Below are 25,981 nucleotides of genomic sequence, written 5' to 3'. Positions count from 1 at the left end.
CGAGGTGTAAGGAGAAAAAAAGAAAAACCTTCTTCTCAAAGTAATGATGACAGTAATGTGGTAAAATTATATTTTATAAACAAATTGAAACGTTTATCTTTTCTATCTGAACCCTCCAGATACTGGAAGATCTTAGTTTCCGGTAACTTTATCAGATAAGTTAGGAAGGTTATCTCAATAACAGGTATGGAAATCTCAAAGGCATTCTGGAGACCTTGAGAAGGGAGGAATTTACTTAGATCTGTTAGGCAAAATCTGTGATAAGCCTTTGGCAAAGCGTCTGCCTACAATGCGGGAGACCTGGGTTCAATTCCTGTGTTGAGAAGATCTCCTGGAGAAGAAAATGGCAACCCACTCCAGTATTCTTGCCTGGAAAATCCCATGGATGGAGGAACCTAGTAGGCTATAGTCCATGGGGTCGCAGAGAGTCGGACACGACTAAGCAACTTCTTTTTTCTTCTTCCTTGCCCTGAAAGGTTTTATTTTAAAAGTTCAATCTGAGACTCTTACATAAAAGTCTCAGCAAAGCAAAAAAGTCTATGATCAATTATGGTTATATAAGTCATCAGGTCAAGTTTACTGAGACCAGATCTATATTACAAACAGGTGTTAATTTGGTTATATTTGGTAAAAATGACGGTGATTTTAAGGAGAAAGAGATGTTCCAATGAATGTTAAATCCCAGCTTGTTAATGGAGGTCTGTATCTACTAAGACTCACTTCTTGGATAGTTCTTTGCTGTTAGGGTATATTAATGTGAAATTTAATTGAATTATTAAAGGACACTCTAGGGTTGTTTCTGAAGCTTATCTCAGTAATCTGTCTTTGGATGAAGATCAGATGCCTCATGCATGACCTGCAACCAAGACTTGAAGAAGACATAGTTTAAGGAACTCTCTCCAGCCTGGATGGAAGGATCTTTCTAAACCAGCTCATGCCCAGAGAAACCGAAGGGAAACTGACTCTTGGGTTAACTGCCACTTCCAAAGGCCCCTAAGCTGGACTGGTCTATAGAGACGCCTGCTGACCTCAAACTCACCTTAAAACGATGCTCAGAGGAAATTACACTCCACTAGGAACTAAAAAGCCTCTTGATGAAAGTGAAAGAGGAGAGTGAAAAAGTTGGCCTGAAGCTCAACATTCAGAAAACAAAGATCATGGCATCTGGTCCCATCACTTCTTGGGAAATATATGGGGAAACAGTGTCAGACTTTATTTTCTTGGGCTCCAAAATCACTGTGGATGCTGACTGCAGCCATGAAATTAAAAGATGCTTACTCCTTGGAAGGAAGGTTATGACCAACCTAGATAGCATATTAAAAAGTAGAGACATTACTTTGCCAACCAAGGTCCGTCTAGTCAAGGCTATGGTTTTTCCAGTGGTCATGTATGGATGTGAGAGTTGGACTGTAAAGAAAGCTGATCGCCGAAGAATTGATGCTTTTGAACTGCGGTGTTGGAGAAGACTCTTGAGAGTCCCTTGGACTGCAAGGAGATCCAACCAGTCCATTCTAAAGGAGATCAGTCCTGGGTGTTCATTGGAAGGACTGATGCTGAAGCTGAAACTCCAATACTTTGGCCACCTCATGCGAAGAGTTGACTCACTGGAAAAGACTCTGATTGTGGGAGGGATTGGGGGCGGGAGGAGAAGGGGACGACAGAGAATGAGATGGCTGGATGGCATCACCAACTCGATGGAGGTGGGTCTGAGTGAACTCCGGGAGCTGGTGATGGACAGGGAGGCCTGGCATGCTGTGATTCATGGGGTCTCAAAGAGTCGGACACAACTGAGCGACTGAACTGAACTGAACTGAGGAGGAGAAGAGGACATCAGAAGTAGACAGCTTGCCCAAGATGCTCATCTGACTTGTATGATCGTTTATAATGTTTTCTTGATTCCTTGGACCTATGCATGTCAATCAAATGCTTTCTATCACGGACATGAGTCTATGCTAGTTTAAAACTCAATCCAATTGTTGGGTGGTGGCCAATTACCTGTGTCCAGTACTTGTGGGTTACCTTGGTGGATTTCTGCTCTCTAGGGCTCTGATTGGATACCTGCTAGGAAATTTATTTTAGATGAATGTTCAGTCCTGTTTTATCTATTTGTGATATTACTAGATGGGATACTCTTACCGGGTCAACTAATAATATCTGCTCTGATGCTGGCCATACACTTACGTTTTCTCTTAGGGTCATTCAAACTCAGTTGGAGTGATGAGCTAAGTCTCTGTAAAAAATTAACCTCTCATCTATTAAAAGGAAAACTCTCACAGTTATGGGGTGGAGTGGATCTACATGGTTAATACCAGGCTATGGTCATTTTAGTTTAAAAGCTCCTCTATGTTGGGAAGGGTTCAGTTCAGTTCAGTCGCTTAGTCGTGTCCGACTCTTTGCGACCCCATAAATCACAGCATGCCAGCCCTCCCTGTCTAACACCAACTCCCGGACTTCACTCAAACTCATGTTCATCCAGTTGGTGATACCATCCAGCCATCTCATTCTCTATTGTCCCCTTTTCCTCCCACCCCCAATCCCTCCCAGCATCAGAGTCTTTTCCAGTGAGTCAACTCTTCGCATGAGGTGGCCAAAGTATTGGAGTTTCAGCTTTACCATCATCCTTCCAGTGAACATCCAGGACTGGAAGGGTTAAATCATACTAAAAATGATCAAGCTGGTAATTACGACATAAGACTGGGTGCTTTATTAACTATGTCTATTATTACCCTTAGAGAGAGGGATTGGTATGGTACTCAGTGGGTTTGTGGCACTAATTTATGGCCGTCACATCTACAGGGATCGATATGAAGGTGTAGCTTGGGATTCCCATGAATTTAAGGTCATACATGTTAACAAATTAGAGGTAACCCCAACCAAAAATTACCACTGGTAGGATCCCAGTGGGTCAAGGATCTGTATTCTACTGGTATGACCATTTAGCAGCTTGTGTGTGTGTGTGTGTGCATGCATGCACCTGCGCCTTCAATGGGGTCTGATGCTGGGAAAGGTTGGGGGCGGGAGGAGAAGGGGACGACGGAGAATGAGATGGTTGGATGGCATCACCGACTCTGTGGACATGAGTTTGAGTGAACTCCGGGAGTTGGTGATGGACAGGGAAGCCTGGCGTGCTGTGATTCATGGGGTCGCAGAGAGTTGGACACGACTGAGTGAACTGAACTGAACTGAACTGAAGCCTTAACACACTTTCACTTTTCACTTTCACGCATTGGAGAAGGAAATGGCAACCCACTCTAGTGTTCTTGCCTGGAGAATCCCAGGGATGGGGGAGCCTGGTGGGCTGCCATCTATGGGGTTGCACAGAGTCGGGCACGACTGAAGCGACTTAGCAGCAGCAGCAGCAAGCCTTAACAACTTTCATAAGCTTTAAATGATAGTAATCAGGCTATTAGCCTACTGAATTCTGAGATCTCTGTGATGAAAAAGGCAGTGCTACACAACTGCATGACCCTTGACATCCTTACAGCATTCCAGGGAGGCACCTGCACCATAATTCAAACTGAATGCTACGTTTTTATACCTGATGAATTCTCTAATATAACACATTTGGTGAACCATACGAAAAGTCAGATTTCTGCTTTAAGTGACCCATTCCCTAGTCTTGAAGATCTTTAAAAAAAAAAAACAAACTGGTTTGCTGTGGGAGGCTCATGGCTAAACTATTTACTTTTAATTCCACTAATGTTATTAACTATACCATTTGTGTTTTTCTTGTTTCACAAGATTATTATTTCTTGTATTACCAGGTGTAGGACTGAGCCCCCAATGAAAATGATGACTAGACTTGAAGCAGCTGATCAAATGTATAGCTCGATATACGATCAATGATTGTAATAGTGTAACTCTAGGTATTTTCATGAAACAAGAGGGAATACTTTCCTGGACCATAACTAGAAGACAGGTGTCCCGACATCTTTGACTATTAAGACCTAGTCCAGTGATAGCACACTGAGTGGCTTATCAGCAAAAACCTTCTTCAGAACTGGGAAGGAGCCTTCCCAGCAAGGCGGGCCCACACCCCCTCCCTCCCAACCCTCCCAACCCCTGCTGGCTTTATGACCAGAAGGGGGCGTGTCAACTACAAATTGGCACTTACCAAGATCACTGCCATCTGCCTGCAGGGAAATTGAACCCCAGGCTGCTGTAGCTATTGACCTTCAACAACCCCTGAGGGAGTTCAGGGTGGAGTAAGGCACTCTGTGCTCCAGAGAATCTGGAGGGACAGGTCTTTAAGATAGTTGGATGTTTTTCAGTTCAGTTCAGTTCAGTCACTCAGTCGTGTCCGACTCTTTGCGACCCCATGAATCACAGCACACCAGGCCTCCCTGTCCATCACCAACTCCCGGAGTTCACTCAAACTCATGTCCATCGAGTCGGTGATGCCATCCAGCCATCTCATCCTCTTCTCCTCCTGCCCCCAATTCCCCCAGCATCTGAGTCTTTTCCAGTGAGTCAGCTCTTCGCATGAGGTGGCCAAAGTATTGGAGTTTCAGCTTTAGCATCAGTCCTTCCAATGAACACCCAGGATTGATCTCCTTTAGGAACAGATTTTATGATCTCAATCTTTGTATATCCTCATATCTAGAGAAAGCACTAAATCCCTTCATGGTGACATCAAATCCCCATGACTAACAAAAAACCTTTTGTAAAATGAGTGCTTCATGGCATTGAACTCCCCCTTCGCCAAAACCTTACATATTGACTTTCTTTCCCCCACTGCCGTTTTGGAGCAGGCTCTCAGAGCTCTCTGAGATGCTGCCTCCCAGGCTACAGTCTTCACTTAGACCCAAAGAAAACTTAACTCGCAGCTCTCAAGTTGTGCATCTGTTTTTAGTCGACTTAGGTCAAATGACCGTTGAATAAATTAGCTGCTTGGGTAGAATGGAAGATGTTTATCTCTTCTATTTGGAAAACTTGTTGTTCAGTTGCTCAGTCAAGTCTGAGTCTTTGCAACCCATGGGCTGCCGAACACCAGGCATCCCTGTCATTCACCATCTCCTGGAGTTTGCTCAAGTTGGAAGGTTTGGAAAACTTAAATGTCCCCAGATCACATGGGCTATGTGTCCAGTAACATGGACAACTGTGGGCGGCAGCCGTGCTGTAGAGGCTTCCTCTCTTCATGAATGAAATTACTGGCCAGGTTTAGGTGCTGCAAGTCATCGATCAGCTCCCTGTTTTGGTATGGACTTATGGCAAACTTGGGCTTCCCTGGTGGCTCAGACGGTAAAGAATCTGCCTGCAATGCAGGAGACCTGGGTTCAGCCCCTGGGTCGGGAAGATCCCCTGGAGATGTGAATGGCTACCCACTTCAGTAATCTTGCCTGGAGAATTTTATGGACAGAGGAGCCTGGCGGCTACAGTCCATGGGGTCACAAAGAGTCGGATGTGACTGGGAAACGCACTGATAAGTCTGTTAATAAGTTAGGTTACTGGAATTCTCTAGGACTGTCAGGTACAGAGCACTCAGAAAGACTTCATGGGACACTGACTGCCCATTTCCAGTGTCTGCTTAAAACTTAAAAGCAGACTGGGATGCAGCTGCCCAGTGGTTCAAGAGAGGCTCAGAGACACCCACACTGACTTCTTCTACTGCTCTGTGAAGTGGGTGTCCTAAGGTGGAACCCACAACCAGAGAGGTCAAGTAACCTGCCCACGTTCCCAAAGCAGTTGAGCTCAGGTCCCTGACGTGCAGGGAACACCCCTTTTAACTGGGTAGCCTTTCGAAGTGTGAATACAAATTTTCAAATTTTGATTTTAAGCTTTCGAGCAGCCATTTGGTTTAACTATGCAAAAGTGTGAAAATGTTAGTCCCTCAGTTTGTCCGACCCTTTGTGACCCTATAGACTGTAGCCCACCAGGCTCCTCTGTCCACATGGCCTCTCCAGGGAAGAATACTGGAGTGGGTTGCCATTCCCTTCTCCAGGGGGTCTTCCCCATCCAAGAATCGAACCCAGGTCTCCTGCAATGCAGGCAGATTCTTTACCAGATGAGCCACCAGGGAAGCCCTTGCTGCTGCTGCTGCTGCTAAGTCGCTTCAGTCATGTCTGACTCTTAGCGACCCCATGGATTGCAGCCTACCAGGCTCCTCCGCCCATGGGATCTTCCAGGTAAGAGTACTGGAGTGGGTTGCCATTGCCTTCTCCGAGGGAAGTCCTTAAGTTGTGCAAAAGCCAAAGCCTAAGACCTGGAGAGAGTCCCAACTTGTTACAGACCTCAAGAGTACAGACACAGCCATTGAGCCTTTTTCACAAAAACCAAATATCTGTAAGTTAGATTAAAGACCTTAGGTGTGTTTACCGGTTATTTCTTGGAAGGCTACTTCCACAGTTCTGGGGGCACCTGCCTATATTGTAGAGGAGAAAGTCCCTGAATGTGACCCATTCAGTAATTGGAAACCAAACCCCCCGAGGTGCAAGTGATCATCTGATTGGAGGAAACAATCCACTCTCAACAAAGTCCACGATGGAACTAGAAAAGTAGGAAGAGGGCGTTGGGGGAGAGAGGGCAGGGGCGCAAGGAGAGGGCGCCAGGCCTTGGGGCACAGGTGCAGGGAGCCGGCCCGGGGTGGCACAAGGCCGGTGCAGCAGGGGCGGCGGGGAGAAGGGTGCGCACCAGGGGAAGCGCGGGGCCGTCCGCTCTTACCGTTGCGCATAGTGGACGAGGAACATGGCCAAGAGGATGCAGTTGGGCCAGCGGTTGAGGCGCTCGGCCGGCGCGCCCGCGCCCGCGCACGCGAGGAGCGGCAGGGCCAGCGAGGGCAGCTCCTGCACGGCCCAGGCGGCCCGCGCCGGCAGCCTGAAGGCAGAGCCGGGCGACGCGTAGCGCCCGTAGGGCGAGCCCGCCAGCTTCAGCAGCACGTAGCATACGACGCCCAGGGCGCATTCCAGGTAGGCGAGCGCGTCCAGCAGGAACCGCTCGGCCAGCTCCATGGTGGGGGACGGCAGGCGTGCTCCATGGCCCGGCGGCTGCGTCGGGCCACATATAGGGCGGGGGCGGTTGCGGGCGGGGTGGGGTGGGGGACGGGAGGCGCGGCTACCTGAGGCCCGCGCCCGCTGTCAAAGCCCTGGGCGCGGATCCGCCCAGTGCGGGCGGCCCCGGAGCCACGCGCCACCCGTCTCCCTAGTCCTCGGTGCGCGCCGGGGACGGGGTGGGGCGCCCGCTCGCCACGCCCACACGGCCAGAACCCCGCCCACTCAGGCCCTCCCCGACCATCTCACCAACCCTGGGTGCGCGCCGGGGACCCACCCCGCCCATGCGCCTAGAGCCCCGCCCGCCAGGCCCCGCCCTCTCAGCCCCGCCCACTCCGGGCACTCCCGGACCGTCTACCTAGCCCTGGGTGCGCGCCGGGGACAGGGCGGGACGCCCGCCCGCCCCGCCCACGCGCCTAGAGCCCCGCCCACCAGGCCCCGCCCTTCGGCCCCGCCCACTCCGGGCCCTCCCAGACCGAGCGTCGTCGCCGCGGTGCGCACGCGCGACCTCGGGCTGTCCGCATCGCTGCCTGAGCCGGCGCGGAAATCCTTGCGCTCCTGCAGGTGTCTCCCTCCCTGCAGGTCCCGGGGAGGCGCATGCGCGGACCCGCAGGGTCCTCGAGCCGCAGGCCGGAAGTGCTAGCGGCCGACGGTGGCGGGTCGCGCTGTGCGGGCGGCGTGCGCGGCCGCGTGGGCCATGGGGCGGCGGTCGCGGGCCCGGCGGCTCCAGCAGCAGCAGCAGCAGCGGCCCGGGAGCGCGGAGGACGGCGGAAAGCGCAATGGGGCGGTAGGACCCGGGGGAGGGCGGGCCGGGGCCCCGAGGCCTGCGCGGCGGCGAGGGGCGGCTTCGCGGCCCCGGGTGCCAAGTTTCCCTCACTCCTCAGGGCTGGGAAGGCGGATACCCCGAGATCGTCAAGGAGAACAAGCTGTTCGAGCATTACTACCAGGAGCTCAAGATCGTGCCCGAGGGCGAGTGGGACCAGTTCATGGGAGCGCTCAGGGAGCCTCTCCCAGCCACGTTAAGAATTACCGGTTACAAGAGGTAAGGGGGTCGTGCCTTTCACGTTTCTCGGAAAGTTGGGGTTTAGAATGTCCCGGGTTTAAAACGCAAATGTATGTCTCCCAAGAAGCACACGTCAGCGGTATGGATGCTGGAGCCTGGAGGCCTTGAGGGGAGGGAGCACGGGTGTCCCAACGGAGTACGGGGAGGAGGGCCTGGCAACTTGGGAGGTTAGAATCAGAAACGAATGTGCAGGCCGAGAAGCAGTTGACTCTTGGGGGCCCATTGACGGGGCCCCACCCTTTGGAACACATGAGAACTTGTGACATTAGTGAGTTTTACGTGAAGCTTATGGTGTTCTGTCTCTTAGTTGTTTTTTTTTTTTTTTTTGAGTCGTGTAACTGAGCACGTGGCTTATTGCTGCTAGCTGTACAATGGAAAGACCAAATACCGAGGCAACAGTCTTGCAGAAAGCGAAAAAGCTTTACCGCAGGGTAGTCAAGCAAGGAGACAGGAGGCAGTGATCAGCTCGTCCCCGTCAGCTGTTGAGCAGGATATTTATCCTTGGAAGTAGGGAGTAACTGGAGGAGGGGGCACTGGAATGATGGGTGAAAATTAAAGTAAGTTTCAAGCGTCCCCTGCAGGTGCAACTGTGCTTCATAGCTTTTTATGTGCAGTTTCCATGTGGGGAGTCTGTTACATGTGGTGGATTTTCACTTTGTGACGTCTAAAGTTTACTGTGGGTTATTAACTTATTAAAAATGTTTATTACGTATATTTTGGCCTCGGCCCATGGCATGTGGGATTTCAGTTCCCAGACCAGGGATCAAACCTGCACTCCCTGCATTGGAAAAAATAGACTCTTAACCACTGGACCGCCAGGGAACGTCCCTACTGTGGGTTGTGTTAGTCCTTTAATGTGCCTCTGCTGGGCAAAACGGCCTTTAGGACTGTTGTGTCCATATCCTGTTTCCATGGTCTTCTTCGAAAGAAGCTTAGAGATGTCATTTAATGAAGTTGTTTCTTCCTTATGAACCTTTAGTGTGTAAGTTTAAGGATATGGTTGCAGTTGTACCTTTTGAAGATGACCTGCAAACGAAAATGGAACTCGAGGAATGTTGAGAGGAGTTAGAATAGTGTTGTATTTAGTTTTTCACCTTTTAGCGATTAAAGGACAAGGATTGTTTAAGCTTTGAAAGAATACAGTAAAATGGGAGTAATTAAAGAATGTCTTCACTGCACACAAGGATGGCTTTTGTTACAAAACACAATCTTAGGTTCATAAAGAGATAAAATGTTTTAGTTTTCCAGATTGATTTGAAACTTAAAATTTTTTTTTGATAGCCATGCAAAAGAGATTCTTCATTGCTTAAAGAACAAGTATTTCAAGGAACTGGAGGACTTGGAGGTGGATGGGCAGAAAGTTGAAGTTCCACAGCCCCTGAGTTGGTAGGTATCACGCTTCATCCTGTGGGATGTTTCTCTGGGATTTTAATCTTTGTCACTTGAGTTTATTTCTTGGTAACCTGTTTGACTTTGGCACGAAAGAACCTAAATATACTTTTGAGACATTTTCCTATTCTTATTCCCAGTGCTTTTATTCGCTGTTACTTCACACCCGTGTGCAAGTTTTCATTTGTGACTTGCAGTGCTGTGTATTGAAGTCTTCATTTCCGTCAATTTTTCCAAGTCAGTCTAGCTTCTTTTCTTCCTTGATGTTACCATTTTCACCGTTTCTACTTAAACCCCTTGTCTTCACGTTAGCACTGTTGCAAACTTAATGTTTTGTTGCAGGGCCCAGCATAAGACCAGGTAAGAGTCAAGCTGGGAGACATATGGAGTGTAGCCAGCATTTCATTTTGCTGATTGCTTGGTTTATTGCATACGAACACATGACACAACAGAAATTAGTCACACAGAGAAGGAAAGGAACGGGGGTGATGGAGGAGGTGTCTCGGCATGAGTGTCGGTCCCCTGCCTGCAGCTGGGTTGGGACAAGCGTGAGTTGGAAGTCCCTGTCTGCTCTGACAGCACCTCCAGTGGTGTCTGTCTGAAACAATTCCTTCATCTTGCAGCATCAGGTCCTTCCACAGTGAACCTTGAAGACCCCATCTCAGTGTTCTAAAGCGTCTGTCAGTGGGTGTCCTAACAGTGATGATCTGAGACCCCCTCTGTATCAGTCGCCCCTTCTGTTTCCATGGGGTCTTTCTGAGATGTTACCAAACAGCGGATGTTTCTGAACAGTCCTCATGGAGGTTCCCATTGGCCGCTGTGCCTCCATTGTAAACTCCTCGACCTCACCCAGAGTCACACAAGATGAGTGGGATTCCCATGACTGTAAATCACGTCATAGCTCCTCGCCCGGCAGAGTCTCAGCAGGGGCTGCGTCAGCCTGTGTGTCTCTGTCTCCAGGGCCCACGCTCACCCTCCTTTTATCCTCGCTGTCCTTTCAGTGTCTCGTGGCTCATTTGTGTGTCTTGATCCAATTCAGGTGTGTGAAAGCGGTCCCGTCTGTCTCGTGAATGGCCCAGAGAGTTGCACAAACCATGGTGGTGCCAAGGCCAGGGCCATCAGTTCAGTTCAGCTCAGCTCAGTCGCTCAGTCATGTCTGACTCTTTGCGACCCCATGGGCTGCAGCACGCCAGGCTTCCCCATCCATCACCAACTCCTGGAGTTTACTCAAACTCATGTCCATCGAGTCAGTGATGCCATCCAACCATGTCATCCTCTGTCGTCCCTGTCTCCTGCCTTCAATCTTTCCCAGCATCAAGGTCTTTTCCAATGAGTGCATTCTTTGCATCAGGTGGCCAAAGGATTGGAGTTTCAACTTCAACATCAGTCCTTCCAATGAACACTCAGGACTGATTTCTTTTAGGATGGACTGGTTGGATCTGCTTGCAGTCCAAGGGACTCTCGAGAGTCTCACAGCCTGGACTGTGGAAGTCATGAAGATGTTAATAGTTACACATTGCAGATTATCAACTTTAAGGAACTGAGAATTCTCACAAAAGGACAGCACCACGTTCAAGTGATACTATAAAAGGTGAATTTAACCGTCACTGCCTGGCAGTTTGTCATTCAGTCGCCTCGGACTCTTTGTGACCCCGTGAACTACGTCACACCAGGCTCCCCTGTTCTTCGTGATCTCCGGGAACGTGCTCAGATTCTTGTCCATTGAGTTAGTGACGCTATTTGAAAGCATTGGTTCTTTGGACCCCAGCCTTCTTTATGGTCTATCTCTCAGATCCATACTGACTACTGGAAAAACCATAGCTTTGACTAGATGGACCTTTGTTGGCAAAGTGATGTCTCTGCTTTTTAATACACGGTCTAGGTTTGTCATAGCTTTTCTTCCAAGGAGCAAGCGTCGTTGAATTTCATGGTGCAGTAAAAAATCTGTCACTGTTTTCACATTTTCTCCTTCTGTTTGCTGTGGAGTGATGGGACTGAATGTCATGATCTTTGTTTTTTGAATGTTGAGTTTTAAGCCCGCTTTTTCACTCTCCTTTCACCCTCATCAAGGCACTCTAGTTCCTCTTCACTTTCTGCTTGAGAAGATGAATTTAACCAGCGTTTCCCACAGCTTTGGATGTTTTGACTGTTCAAGTGTTTGATGTATCTTTTCTTTTTGGCTAACCTTTGTTCATCACAAGAGAACAAAAATAAGGTTCTCATTGTTCCTGGCCTGTGCGTTTGCTTGCTTGTCATTCTTTTGTTGGCCGTTTGGATGTTCAGTGTCCGTATCACAGATGTGCACGGCGTCCACGGTGGAAGGAGTACTGAGTGGCCAGATGCTTCAAGCAGATCAGAACCAAACGCCACCATTACCGAGCACATTTCTGGGATACAGGAATGAGCCTGCAGTGTTACACCAAAGAAGTCCATGATGGCTTTTTTGTTAAACAGTTTTAATCAGAGCTTAGAAGCTTGACTGTTAGAGAACAGGAAAAGGACTCTGACTCCAGGTGCTGAGCCCGTGGATGAGGAAGGTCTCCCCCTGCTGGGTCTGTACCATCTGCGAGCGCGGCGGCCATCACGTGACGGGCAGGCCCCCTCTCAGTCTGGGGTGTGCGCTGAGCCCTTGGTCTGCGCCATGGTTTGGAGATTTGATGGATGGCCCTGGTGCTTGCAGTTGGGGTGTCTGATGTTTTCAGAGCAGGCTTAGGATTGTCTTTGCACATTTCTGTGCTTTTGCTGCCTCACACTGGCACCTGGAAGCATTTATTCCTTCCACCCTGTGTCCAGGAGTGCGGCTTTTCAGATGGGGCCGCCTCTGCCTGTTCTCTGCCTCTGGGCAGAAAGAGGAGCTGGAGAGCCTGCCCCCTGGGGAAAGGGTGTCTCTCAGGGCTGTCCTGGTGGAGTTTTCTTCCACAGGCCCAACCCAGACAGAATTAGTCTTGCTATTTTTATTGTTCTCTGAAAACTACAGTTGGACTTTGGTTTAATTGGCCCATTGAATGTTTAATGGCTGTTTTTCACTCTTGATTGTTGAACTTCGGATCTCAGGGAAGGACCAGTCAATTCCAGATCTCTTGGAAAGGCCCTGCAGGTAATCTGTAGGTGAAGAATGCAAGGAGTCACCCCGCTAACAGCCGGGCCTTCTCTTTACGATACTGTTTGATCCAGTTTTCTGAGCACAGCTGAAGGGTCTGAGCAACATGTTGTAAGATACGAGTTCCTAATACTCACCCTTTTTTCATTTCAGTGACAACTGTGAGACAGTTTTATTCTATAAACGTTAAATCAGATTCACTGGTCAGGTGTGGGATACCCATAAATCAGTAAGTAAAGGACTGATAAGTAAAAGTAAATGAAAAGTAAAATACTTTCTGGTGGTTTTTTATATTGTGGAAATTGCAGAAATAGATCTTAATAGTCTTTTAACCTTTTGAGACATAGCGGGATGTAATATAGAAGAAATATTTTGGGGAACCAGGTTTTCTAGAAGGAATGTTATGTATTGGACTTAACAGCTTGGGCAGATTTCATTTTTTTTCTTACCTTTCATAGACTAGGAACTGTGAGGGATTAAAGCATTTTTTCAAAGGCCTTGTTTTCACAATGAGTTGTTGCAAACGCACCATATTGTCATTCTGTTTATGTTCTTTTTAATTGAGTTGATGATGAGTTATCTTAGATGTTATATATATAGAGAGACTTTTCTTTTTAACTCTGTCTTTGTAGTTAACTGTTTGAGAGCTAAGTAATTTTCTCATAAGATGAAAAGCTTTTGTAATTGTAACTTACAGTTAGATTTGATTCTTGTAATAATTTACATTTTTAACTACTAGAAACTCAACCAATAAAGCACATAAAGATATATTCCCTCAAGTTATACCTAGAGTCTGCTCTCTGTTGGAAAATGAAGATTCAGCCTTGTACAGTGAGTAACGGTAGGCAGCGTTCACATTAGTGATGTTAGGTCGTTTGGTAAGGTAGTCACTGGCATGTGTGCTCTCATTGATCTCAGACAGTTCCGTTTGCCAGGAATCTTAGGAAAGCAGATGTTTGACTATCACCAAAGGCCCGTATCCTTGGCTGGGAAATCCCGTGGACAGAGGAGCCTGGTGGGCTGCAGTCCATGAGGCCGCAGAGAGCTGGACACGATTGATTGCTAGCACATAAATACACACAGAGGTTGCAGAGGGGTGGCAGCTTCCATTCAGTCACACAGCTGGAGCCAACCCACGTGAATCCCTGCCATTCACCTCTAGTGAGGCCACAGGGAATATTTAAAGCTGAATGCTTTTTAAAATTGCCTAATAAATACCTAATAACTACAATGGAGAAGGAAATGGCAACCCACTCCAGTGTTCTTGCCTGGAGAATCCCAGGGATGGGGGAGCCTGGTCTGCTGCCGTCTATGGGATTGCACAGAGTTGGACACGACTGAAGCGACTTAGCAGCAGCACCAGCAATAAGTACGATTGTATTTTGGTTTTGTATTTTTGAAGCAGGTTAAATATTGAAGAGGGACACAAGCATAAGAAATAGAAACAAAAGTTCCAGGACATTTTGAGGGTGGCCATGAACAGGTTCAGCCAGTTTAATCTTCATAATTTATCAGATATAGCTTATGATAAAGTGACAGTTGAGCAGTTCTTCAAATCTTAAGCCTCAGTTTGTCTCTGTCAGATAGTCACTCAGATGACTAACGTGGTGTTTTTCAAATATTCCGTTCCATTTTCACGGCTGTCACCGTAGCTGCAGTTTGACCCATGGTAACATTGTGACCCTGCGTTGTTAAATTGAGCTCATCATTATAGCTCAGACTTAATGCTAAGGGCAGTAAGGTTTGTCACCGAGTGCCATATGACGCTGAGCACGGCCCCACGTGTCCTGTCCGTGTACTGACCCGTGCTGTTGGACTTCAGTGGGTGGATAGGTGCACAGGATGATGAAACCAGACACTTCCTCACCTGTGATGGCATCATTTCTACACCATTCAAGTATGTTTACATAGATGGCAGGAGAGGCTCTGTTCTTTGGTCTGTATAAACATCAGCCTGGGACCTCAGATTAATACGTTTTTGATTTCCAAGGTGTTGGCAGTATATAGAACATTTCACAATATTATTGGACTGCTTGGTTTGAGAAATAGTGAAAAATACAGTTAAAAAAAAATACTGTAATCAAATGTCGGACGTTCTGATAGCTGCCATACGGCATTGTTTTCGTTCTGTGTTATCCGCACTGTGGTTTGTCATCTTCTGCCTTCTCCTGGGCTCTGTGCCCTTAACACGGTGGAGAGTGGGGGCCTCGGGGTCTCCCCGCTCCCTCTGCCGTTCGTCGGCACAGCTCCTCAGTCACGTCCTGCACTGTGTCCCTCAGCGCCTGGGGCCGGGGCACAGTCTTGGCGAGCTGCTGTGTCCTGCGCGCGTCTTTGGAGGACGGGGCAGGGGTGTGAGCAGCCAGAACACGGCTGGGCGTCTCAGTTGGCCCATGAGCTGTATAATGAAGGCGCTGTGAAGAGCCCACTTTAATATGTGTAACCCTTACATGTTGTACTTTCCTTTCGGTCAGGTATCCTGAAGAACTTGCCTGGCACACAAATTTAAGTCGAAAAATCTTGAGAAAGTCTCCACAGCTGGAAAAGTTTCACCAGTTTCTGGTCAGCGAAACTGAATCTGTGAGTAGATGTCCTCAGGCTTGCTGGTCTCCTTGAAGCCTTAGTGTCGCAGTTTGATCTCTGCCATGCTTGCCGCTGGCAGTGACTGGGTAGCAAGGCACTTAGAAAAGCACCCTGAGCTCACTGTGAGCGCCCCTGTGATGCCTGGTGATGTAGGAGCTGATCGCTCCTCTGATAAGGCGGAGTCCCGGGGGTGCCGGCAGGGGTGTCAGCATGGCTTCTGGTGTCGGGGTGGCTGCAACCATGGCTGGGCCCGGCACTCCGTTCCCCGGACCCCACTTTGGAGCATGTTCCGTCTGCTTTCGTGTCCTTTTGGGGTGCACATGCCAGGAGCCTTTCTTGCAGAGAAGGTGATGGGTTTTTATGTCCGTCTTTATTAAAACTACTGTGCTCCGCCTTTGCCAGGCAGGAGAGCAGCATCGGAACGTGATGGGTCTGGTTCTTGTAAAACGACGTGGTCTTTTGCCCCCTGGATCCTCAGCCGCCTCCTGATTGCCGTTCAGTCATAAGTTGTTACCTTTAGCGCCACATCTTCCCCAGCAAAACAGCTGCCCCCGTGTGCAGTGCGTGGCTGAGTGCCCGTGGACGAAGGGCATTGTCAGCCTGGCAATTTCCTTTCAGTCTCACGTTTAAACTCGGAAGCTCCCCTTCCTGTTTTCTAGTCTCCTTTTCCTCACTCAGGATACCTGAGTGTCACCAGATGGTTTTCGTTTCCTTGTTGCTCTGAGCTACTCTGTCTGCCTGACAGGATGATTGGCTTCCCATGACTCTTGCCTTGAAGCCATGGCCAGTTTAGAAACCCTTCACCTCACTTGGTTCTAATGTCCTCAGTCCACAGCTGTGTGCTCCCAGGCTTCCTGTCCACTCGGGTAAGCTGGTCGGCAGGGCTCCTGTTGGCCTGGTTTCCCGCTCCCACCATATTGAGGAGTACATGGTGCTGGGCACTGCCTGTTCCCCCTTCTTTGCTCAGACTTGTGCAGAAGGGGCTTTTCTGGCTTGGCATTTAATCTCCAGGGGGTGTGTGAACTGTCAGAGAAAGTGCAGGTTTGCACTTTGGCATAGCGTTCGTCATCCTGCGTCCGTGTAAGGTGAGGGATGAGCATGGGGTGGCTGTTCAGACAGGAAGCCAGGTTGTGAAGGAGCAGAAGCCTCCTGGTAGCTGACAGTTTTTGGCTTTTTGTTGGGCGTTCAGTCCTAAGCTGTTAAAATAGAGTTGTGAGTGTCACAAGTGCTAGAATTTTCAAAGACTCTGAACAGTCGAACGTTTGAACAGGTGTCCTGACCCATGGGTGAAGGTGTGGAGGACGGCTGGTTAGTGTGGAGGTTTACTTGTTGTCTGCCTTCCGCTGAGGCAAGCAGGCAGTGGTTGACGGGGAGGTGTCGAGGAATACAGACGAGGTGTGGGCTGCTCCTGGAAACAGGAGAACCAGGAAACAGAAGTTACAGTTTCAGCTATGAGGGGACACTTCTAGGGGGGTTTCTGTCCTGTGTGCGTGTTGTACTTGAGTTTCTAACGAGCTAGTGTCATTCTGACATTAATGTCAAAGACTTGCCAAAGAATGCTCAAAGTTCTCCAAGTCAGGCTTCAACAGTATGTGAACCATGAAATTCCAGATGTTCAAGCTGGTTTTGGAAAAGGCAGAGGAACCAGAGATCAGATTGCCAACATCCGTTGGATCACCAAAAAAGCAAGAGAGTTCCAGAAAAACATCTATTTCTGCTTTATTGACTACATCAAAGCCTTTGACTGTGTGGATCACAGCAAACTGGACAATTCTGAAAGAGATGGGAATACCAGACCACCTCACCTGCCTCTTGAGAAACCTGTATGCAGGTCAGGAAGTGACAGTTAGAACTGGACATGGAACAACAGACTGGTTCCAAATAGGAAAAGGAGTACATCAAGGCTATATATTGTCACCCTGCTTATTTAACTTGTAAGCAGCGTACATCATGAGAAACGCTCGGCTGGATGAACCACAGGCTGGAATCAAGATTGCCAGGAGAAATATCAATAACCTCAGATATGCAGATGACACCACCTTATGGCAGAAAGTGAAGAACTGAAGAGCCTCTTGATGAAAGTGAAAGAGAGTGAAAAAGTTGGCTTAAAGGTCAGCATTCAGAAAGCTAAGATCATGGCATCTGGTCCCATCACTTCATGGCAAATAGTTGGGGAAACAGTGGAAACAGTGACAGACTTCATTTTTGGGGGCTCCAGAATCACTGCAGATGGTGACTGCTGCCAGGAAATTAAAAGACGCTTACTCCTTGGAAGGACAGTTATGACCAACTTAGCATATTAAAAAGCAGAGATATTACTTTGCCCACAAAAGTCCATCTAGTCAAGTCTGTGGGTTTTTCCAGTAGTCATGTATGGATGTGAGAGTTGGACTATAAAGAAAGCTGAATGCCAAAAATTTGATGCTTTTGAACTGTGGTGTTAGAGAAGACTCTTGAGAGTCCCTTGGACAGCAAGGAGATCCAGCCAGTCTATCCTAAAGGAAATCAGTTGAATATTCATTGGTAGGACTGATGCTGAAGCCGAAACTCCAATACTTTGGCTACCTGATGCAAAGAACTGACTCATTGGCAAAGACCCTGATGCTGGGAAAGATTGAAGGTGGGAAGAGAAGGGGATGACAGAGGATGAGATGGTTGGATGGCATCACCAACTCAATGGACATGAGTTTGGGTAAACTCTGGGAGTTGATACTGGACAGGGAGGCCTGGTGTGCTGCAGTCCATGGGGTCGCAAAGACTCGGACATGACTGAGCGATTGAACTGAACTGAATGTCATTCTGATGGACAGGGATTACTGTCTTTTGATAGTGACCATTTATCCACTAGTAGAAAAGTCGGTCTTATTTGCGGTATACGCGATAGTACTAACTTTGGTGTTCTGTGTATGGTTATATAGTATTTTCTTAATGCATTGGAAATAATACCCAATATTAATTTTTTCTGCTGTTTTTAATGCCGTTGCTGATTTTTAACAATTTTATTCTCCAAGGGAAACCTCAGCCGTCAGGAAGCCGTCAGCATGATCCCCCCGCTGCTGCTGAATGCCCGCCCCCACCATAAGGTAGTCTGAGCCTTACATGGAGAACGCTGGTGTTCATCTCTCTCTGCTTTGTTGAGACCTTTTGTCTTATATGGGTCTTCATTTATTTTTCCTTTTCACTTTGGGTGAAGTGGAAAATGATATGTATTTTAGTTTGGTTCTTTTTGCAATTTTTACAGCTCAGTTTTTTTACTTACTGTTGAGATTATCTTCATTGTTTCTGATTGACTCAATCAGGTTGAAATTACAGTGAAGCCATACCGAGGGCTTGTTGAATGCTGACCATGGTTCTGTGTTCTTTTTGTGAATTAATTTTTTATTGTACACATATCCCTGTGAGGGTAGATGCTATCACTGTCCCTGTTTTTCCAGTTGAGAGAAAGAAAGCAAAGAAAAATGGAGGCAACTGCCTTAAAGTTCGAAGCTGGTCGTCAGGGGCCAAACTAAGATTGGAACCCAGCGAACTCTGCCCATAGCGTTCTGTTACAGTGCTTTTTGCAGTTAGTATCTTTGCTCATCATCCCTGAATGTATTTTTCTGCTGGTTTCTAGTGCCGTTTTTGTTCCTCTTTCCTGTGGAGCGAGTATCCTTCTCCTTCTGTGGTTTGGGGGCAAAATATATTAGGGCATCCCAGTAAATTAAGCAGAACATATGCCGTAGATTTATCCTAAAAATAAATGTGCTTAGGTCCTGAAGTGGAAATGAAAAATAATTTTAAATTGTTCTAAGTTAGATATAGGATGGTTGATTTATGTAAAAAAAAAAAACATCAAACGTTTTCTTGCTTTTCACTAGATCTTGGATATGTGTGCAGCTCCTGGGTCAAAGACCACACAGTTGATTGAAATGCTGCACGCGGACATGAACGTCCCCTTCCCAGGTGTGTGTGGGGCTGGAGTCTGGGGGTGGGGGTTCTGCTCTGGGGTGGTGAACGAGGAAGAGAGCAAGCACAGTGACAGCTTCTGGTGAATGGTGTGATCTCTGAAGAAGAAGATTTTGCTTTGGGACCAGGGACCAGGCTTGATCGCTCAAGAGCTTCTGTGTAGCAGACTTTTATTTAAGTATGAGAGGGACCGGGAAAGCTTCTGACACAGACATCAGACATCAGAAGGGGAGCGCGCTTCCCTCACTAGTGTTAGCAAGCGAGTTATACCTGTTTTTAATTAGTTATTACAGTAAATCAAAAGAATGCCTCAAGGTTGTAACAGTTTTCCCAGACCCACTCTCACAGTTTACATTTTGGGATAACAGAACTTAACAATACAAAGGGCCTACCAGACCCACTCCCACAGTTTACATTTTGGGATAACAGAACTTAACAATACAAAGGGCCTACCAGACCCACTCCGTGATGCACATTCTAAGGTATCAGGATTAGGCAGAAGGTTTTCAGGGAGGAGAAACTGTCCTCAAGCTGGATTGTTGTTATATAATCCCTAGTACAGAGTTTAAACTGAGTTGTTTCTTGTGTAATCATCAGCTTAAAGAAGAAAAAAAAAAAACAATTTAGTTTTATGTGACTAAGACTAAGGAATGTAGAGGAAAAAAAAGATGTTTGTCCTTTTCTCCTCCTTGAGAATTCCAGATACCTTTTTCCTGCTTGGGTATCAGGGACTTCTTATCAACCTGCCTAGGAATTGACTGTCTCAACAGGATGCGTCAGGCATCTGGGTTTCTTGTCTCTGAAAGTGGAGCTGGGTGCTGTGCACGGCCCCGTCACTTGTGCCCTCGTGTGCCCCGTGGAGAGGGTCCTTCAGTTTAGCATCATGTGTGGTTTCTGTAAAAGCACATGGTATTTCTTTTTGAAGCCATAGTAGGTAGGTTTTTTTTTTAATCTACCTGCTGAAAATCTCTGGCTGCTTCACATCCTGGTTGCGTCACGCGGGATCTCTCATGGCAGTGCGCCTGCCCTCGCCGTGGCGCTCGGGCCCAGGAGTTGACCCCCAGCGTGTGGGATCTCAGGTCTCCCACCAGGGTTCAGACCCACGTTCCCTACATTGCGAGGCAGAGTCTTAACCACCAGACCCCGGGGGGGTGCCCAGTAGGTTGATTTCAGTTTGAATTTTCAGGAGTCCCCGTCTCACATTGGGGTTTTGGTTCTTCTGATGGTTAGTACCTGTGTGAGAGGCAGGAGGATGTTGTTTAGAGCCGCTGTCAGACTCCCCAGGTTCAAATCCCACCAGCGTCTGGTAGGTGAGTTATGTGACCTTTCCATGCTCCACATAGGAAATGAGGCTTCAGTCTTGAACTTGGAGGACATTAGGTCAATGGCAAAGGTCAGAGCCTCCCTGGGGGCAGTTGGACCCTCAGGATCCTCAGTCCCCACCCACTCCGGGAGCCGACTCTCAGGGTCTAGAGTGGAGCCCCAGCACATCTACCCTATTTGAAACACTTGTTGGGAGATTCTCTTAGTTTCCACGTCTTTCTCCCCTCACCCTCCGTTTTTTGTTAATAGTCAATGGTAGAAAAGCTAGTTTGGGCAGAATAAGCTGTCCAAAGTGAAGAACTGTTGGAGAGATAAATTTTGAAGGTTTGATTGACATTTTAAGGGACTTGAAACCCCTGCCAAGCTGCCCACTTCCGCGGCCCCAGTTCCAGCAAGTCTGAGTCTGGGTTGCTGGCCTCACCTTCCAGCCTGGGGGTGAGCACTGCTCCGTGTCTGCTCCTTTGACCCAATGCCGCGCCTTTGTGTTCGCAGAGGGCTTTGTCATCGCCAATGACGTGGACAATAAGCGCTGCTACCTGCTGGTGCACCAGGCCAAGCGGCTGGGCAGCCCGTGCATCATGGTGGTCAACCACGACGCATCCTGCATCCCGCGCCTGCAGGTGGACGTCAACGGCAGGAAGGAGGTCCTCTTCTACGACCGCATTCTCTGTGACGTCCCTTGCAGGTACTGTCAGGAGGCTGGGAAGCCCAGCGTCCCCGCGAGAAATCAAGTCAGAGAGAGTCTAAAGTGAGGCTGAACATGGACGCGTGTGTAGTGAACCTGGTCACAGCTGGTTTGAGGAGAGAGCCAGTGTCAGCCTAAATCAGAAAAGAGAAGCTCAGTGATAAACAGGGATATCAGAGAGGGGCGGTTTTAACGGTCTTGAAAAGGACCATGAAGATGATAGCAGAGAGAAGTGGCATCGCATAGAGCCTTGTTGCGGGCACTGTGCTGGGAGTGAGCTGTGTGTTCATCCAATGCTTGCTTGGGGTCAGCGTAGAGAGATCCTGTGTCCCAGTGTAATGATCGGGGCTAACACTGGGTGAGTCCTGTGTAGGACATCCAGGGCTTCCATGAAGGTTGGGGAACTCATGCATTTGTACACATATCTTCGAGATTTATTATGTTAGATTTTTATAGGGTTTATTAAGAAAAGCATTTCAAGGCATCGCTGAATTACTGAGTTTTTCCAAAAAGGAAAGGGTAGAACTAAAGTGGCTAAGTTCCCAGAGGCAGTGCCGTGGATGCGGCTGTCAGACGTGTCTCTGAGCACATGACTTTGCCAGGCTGTTACACAAAACCCTCCGTCACACTGTGTTAGCTCTGAACGCAGCGTTTAAGTGGGATGTTTAAGCGGGATGCATTGTTATCAAGTCCTGTCTTGTTTAAACAAATGGTAGTTTGACTGCTGGTGGCAGAGCTCAGTGGCAATATGACTGTGAGTCAAACACCTGGAAGAATTCTCCTTCAGAAAAGTTGAAATAGGTCATGAGCTGCATTTGCTTTTTTTCATCTCAGATGGCAGGTTTTTAGTTTTCTTTTGGATTAGATGCTTTCCCACTCCTGTGGTTTTTTTTAATTGGAGGATACTTGCGTTACCGTGTTGTGCTGGCCTCTGCCATACATTCCCGTGACTCAGCCGTGGGTGCACGTCCGTCCCGCCCTCCGTCTCCCACCCCGCCCCACCCCGCCCCACCCCGCCCCTCTCGGTGGTCACAGAGCGCTGGGTTGAGCTCCCTGTGTTCTTGTGACCACAGATACCACACTGTGACCATGATGTGACCTCGTGGGCTCTGCGTTGTAAACTGAGGCACTCGGAACTTTAGTCCCCACAGTACAAGCTGGGGATGTCATTTGAAAGCCATTATATCTTATAGGACACTTCCACCCTGCGGAGCCTTCAGCTGAAGGACATGTGACTAGACCCACAGTGAAAATTACATTTTACAGGGAAAGCCAGCGGACACAGGAATTCCTCCAAAAAATCTGGGGTTCAAAATTAGACCCAGACAGAAAGACTAATTGATCAACTGTATTATGAAATTCAGTGATAATCAGTGGAATGGAATCTTCCATCTCATAAAGTACATCCGTATCCATATTCTCCAGAATCTTGAGAGGCAGAGCCAGGACTCATTTCTAGAGATGAGGAACCAGAGACTTCAGCTTGCCCTACCTAGATGACAACTGGGTTTTTTTCCTTGCTTCTCAGCCATTGAATTCATCTTGGGAAAACACTTCCCCTCGGAGCTCTGAGGCCTCCACTTAGAGGTCCCTTCAGCCAGGAAGTCCCTTGCCTACCCAGCTGTAGGGAAGGGCCCTCCTATCATGTCACTGATATTAAGTCATTCATACTTGCTGTTGGACCATGAGGGCAGTGCCTGCAGATGCTGATTGCAGCCATGAAATTAAAAGATGCTTACTCCTTGGAAGGAAAGTTATGACCAACCTTGATAGTATATAAAAAAGCAGAGACATTACTTTGCCAACAAAGGTTTGTCTAGTCAAGGCTATGGTTTTTCCTGTGGTCATGTATGGATGTGAGAGTTGGACTGTGAAGAAAGCTGAGCACTGAGGAATTGATGCTTTTGAACTGTGGTGTTGGAGAAGACTCTTGAGAGTCCCTTGTACCGCAAGGAGATCCAACCAGTCCATTCTAAAGGAGATCAATCCTGGGTGTTCATTGGAAGGACTGATGCTAAAGCTGAAACTCCAATACTTTGGCCACCTCATGCGACGAGTTGACTCACTGGAAAAGACTCTGATGCTAGGAAAGGTTGGGGGTGGGAGGAGACGGGGACGACAGAGAATGAGATGGCTGGATGGCATCACCGACTCTGTGGACATGAGTTTGAGTGAACTCTGGGAGTTGGTGATGGACAGGGAGGCCTGGCGTGCTGTGATTCATGGGGTCGCATAGAGTCGGACACGACTGAGCGACTGAACTGAACTGAACTGATTATTGTTAAATAAAAGTAGAAATTAAAAAAATGTTTAAATGATACAGAGAAAACTCGTGGTAAAGAAATTAAATTGGCTTACTGAATTTGCTGAGGAAGTCCCTTGTAAGTTTATCATTATTCATGTAATTCTGATTAAAATGCTACTGTTGATCAGCAAGTTTCTGAGTAGCAGGATCAGATTGTTATCTGTGTTCAGAGTTGTGTCCTAGGTCTGGAGATGGTGTTTTGCTGGTATTTCTCTTAAACGGAAGCAAATTACTGTTCCTTTGTTGAGTGAGGTTTCCTACTCAGATCTTTTATTTCCTTGTTGAGTTGAAATTGAAATATGATTAGAAAGTTGAATGTGTTAGAGTGTCCTCCAAACAGAAATTGGAAGCTTATTGGGGCTTGTGAGATTTTAGATTGTTTTCTAAGTGGTATTCATAATACCTGTCTTATAATTTAATTTAGCTTGGATTGTTAAGCTCCAGTCATCCTCTGGGACAAAGTTTTACATTCTTAAATATCTTTCTCTGCAGTGGAGATGGCACAATGAGGAAAAACATCGATGTCTGGAAAAAGTGGAGCACGGTAAACAGCTTGCAACTGCACGGGTAAGTGAGCTCCGCCCGGTGGCCCTGGGCAACTGCAGGCGAGTGGAGGTTCATGGTGGGACCCTGAACGTGCGGAGCCTCAGCCGGCTGGCTGCAGGCCTCAGCTGCCTTCCTGAGTCTGCCTGTCTGTCAGGAGTTGTTTGTGAAACCTCTCGGGAGTAGGACGCTGGAACTGTATCCGTTTCAGGTACACACGTATTGAAAATGCCTTCTATTAAAATTTCCTGTGATATTTCGAACATGTTGTCTGTGAAAAGATGGTTTCTTGCTAATATTTCTCCTTTCTGTTTTCAGTTCTTGTTGCATTATTTTGCCTTTTAACATCTGATCTCAAATATTTATGGCTATCTTAAAAAAAATGTTTTGGAAAGTTCTTAAAACTGAAAGGAAGAAGGCAGTCTTATAACTCAGATATATTTTTGTAATTCCTCGTGTATTGTAGTGTTTTTCTGTGCATAGTGATTTTTTAAGATTGTGCTGTCTACAGAGCTGTGGCTTCTTTGTTTCATTTAACATCAGAAGTACAGATGGAGAATTGTGGCTGATCTAGAGTGCGTGCGGGTGTGCTCCGTTGCTCAGCGTGTCCAGCTCTTTGTGACCGCAGGGACTATAGGCCACCAGGCTCTCCTCTGTCCATGGGGTTTTTCCAGGCAAGAATACTGGAGCGGGTTGCCGTTTCCTTCCATAGGAGATCTTCCGCACCCAGGGATCAACCCCAAGTCTCCTTCATTGGCAGGCGGATCCGTGCCAGTGAACCACCACCCGGGAAGCCCTGCGCGCGAGTGTGCTGATGAATATCTGTGTAATCTTGATACTAACCTGTATTATCTAAACTTATTGCTTAACTATTCTAATAATTGGGGAGAAAAAAGCAGAATTCACTGTTACAGAAAAAAAAAATAATGAAAGTTAAAAAAAATCTGTAAACAATGTTGATACTAATGGACATTATCCAAATTTATTACTTAGCTATTCTGATAATTGAGAAAAAACCAAAATCCACTGGTGCAGAAAGTAATAATGAAAGTTAAAAAAAGTATCTGTAAGCAACATTGTTTTTGCAGCCAATTAAGCCGACTGTGCTCTTTCCCCTGTAGGGGCCCAGTGTGCAATGGCTGCAGACAGCAGCCTCCTTGGTAGTGTATGCAACCTGTTGCCTGTACAAGTTGCCCTAAGGGACCTTGGAGACAACTCTTTCTAGTGGGCATTCATGACTGGCCTGCTGTCCCCAGTCTGTCCCTGGGTTTGGAGGATCCCCTGGAGAAGGAAATGGCAACCCATTCCAGAACCCTTGCCTGGAGAATCCCATGGACAGAGGAGCCTGGTAGGCTGCATACAGTCCATGGGCTCGCAAAGAGCCGGACACAGACTGAGAAACTTCACTTTCACTTTCACAAGCAGCGTTGTTACTGCCCCGGCAACCTTTCCCAACATGTGAACAAGCAAAGCATAAAGCTAAAAACTGAATTCAGTATATTAGGAAAATTTCACTGTTAAAAAGACCATACAGATACATGATTTTTCTATTAGCAGTTGGTATATTCTAAACCTAAATTCCTGTTTCATGTGCTGCATTGAATTGATGTAGTTAAGTAATAAATTTAGATAATCTAGATTAGTGTCAACACTGTTTACAAATACTTTGTTTTTCAGTTATCAAAACAGTTAAGTCATAGATTTGGATAATATAGATTAGTATCAGGATTACAGAGGTCATCTAAAATAATCATAGTCAACACCTAGAGGATATCATCTGCATATACACACCGAATGTAGGTTAAGTGTATTAATTGCATCGCATTGGACTTCCCTGGTGGGAGTGATTAAGAACGTGCCTGCCCATGCATGAGACATGGGTTTGATCCCGCTCGGGGAAGATCCCACGTGCCTTGAGGCAGCTGAGCCTGTGTGGCACAGCTACTGGAGGCCTCGAGTGTAGAGCCTGTGCTCTGCAACAGAGACCCAGCGAAGCCAAGTTATGTTGAAAATCCTGATATTCGAAAAGGTATTTCTTCTGTGAAGAGCCTTATGAAAAAAA

The 25,981-nt window shown here is 47.4% G+C and overlaps 2 protein-coding genes and 1 non-coding gene across 3 annotated transcripts in view; 2 read left to right on the top strand and 1 right to left on the bottom strand.

Annotated features, from left to right (window-relative positions):
• Positions 1 to 6,999, bottom strand: part of SRD5A1 (steroid 5 alpha-reductase 1) — a 50,476-nt gene extending 43,477 nt beyond the window's left edge. The window contains exon 1 of the mRNA XM_055422286.2: positions 6,661 to 6,999. Within this exon, the coding sequence (XP_055278261.1) occupies positions 6,661 to 6,947 (287 nt within the window). The 5' untranslated portion in view covers positions 6,948 to 6,999. The remainder of the gene's footprint in view (positions 1 to 6,660) is intronic.
• Positions 7,000 to 7,603: 604 nt separating this feature from the next.
• NSUN2 (NOP2/Sun RNA methyltransferase 2) overlaps positions 7,604 to 25,981 on the top strand; it is a 32,586-nt gene continuing 14,208 nt past the window's right edge. Inside the window, exons 1-8 of the mRNA XM_055422284.2 lie at positions 7,604 to 7,773; positions 7,871 to 8,028; positions 9,331 to 9,435; positions 15,010 to 15,115; positions 18,130 to 18,201; positions 18,976 to 19,060; positions 20,879 to 21,071; positions 23,869 to 23,943. Of these exons, the coding sequence (XP_055278259.2) occupies positions 7,684 to 7,773; positions 7,871 to 8,028; positions 9,331 to 9,435; positions 15,010 to 15,115; positions 18,130 to 18,201; positions 18,976 to 19,060; positions 20,879 to 21,071; positions 23,869 to 23,943 (884 nt within the window). The 5' untranslated portion in view covers positions 7,604 to 7,683. The remainder of the gene's footprint in view (positions 7,774 to 7,870; positions 8,029 to 9,330; positions 9,436 to 15,009; positions 15,116 to 18,129; positions 18,202 to 18,975; positions 19,061 to 20,878; positions 21,072 to 23,868; positions 23,944 to 25,981) is intronic.
• Positions 25,002 to 25,136, top strand: LOC129553464 (small nucleolar RNA SNORA70). The gene has a single exon (XR_008685483.1). It is a non-coding gene; the product is annotated as a small nucleolar RNA SNORA70 (small nucleolar RNA).

Source organism: Moschus berezovskii, chromosome 18, assembly GCF_049115385.1.
Source record: "Moschus berezovskii isolate FMDL1 chromosome 18, NW_MosBer_1.0, whole genome shotgun sequence".
Classification (NCBI taxonomy): Eukaryota; Metazoa; Chordata; class Mammalia; order Artiodactyla; family Moschidae; genus Moschus; species Moschus berezovskii.
Note: the sequence above shows the minus strand (reverse complement) of the source record. Positions and strands in the feature narration are given on the sequence as shown.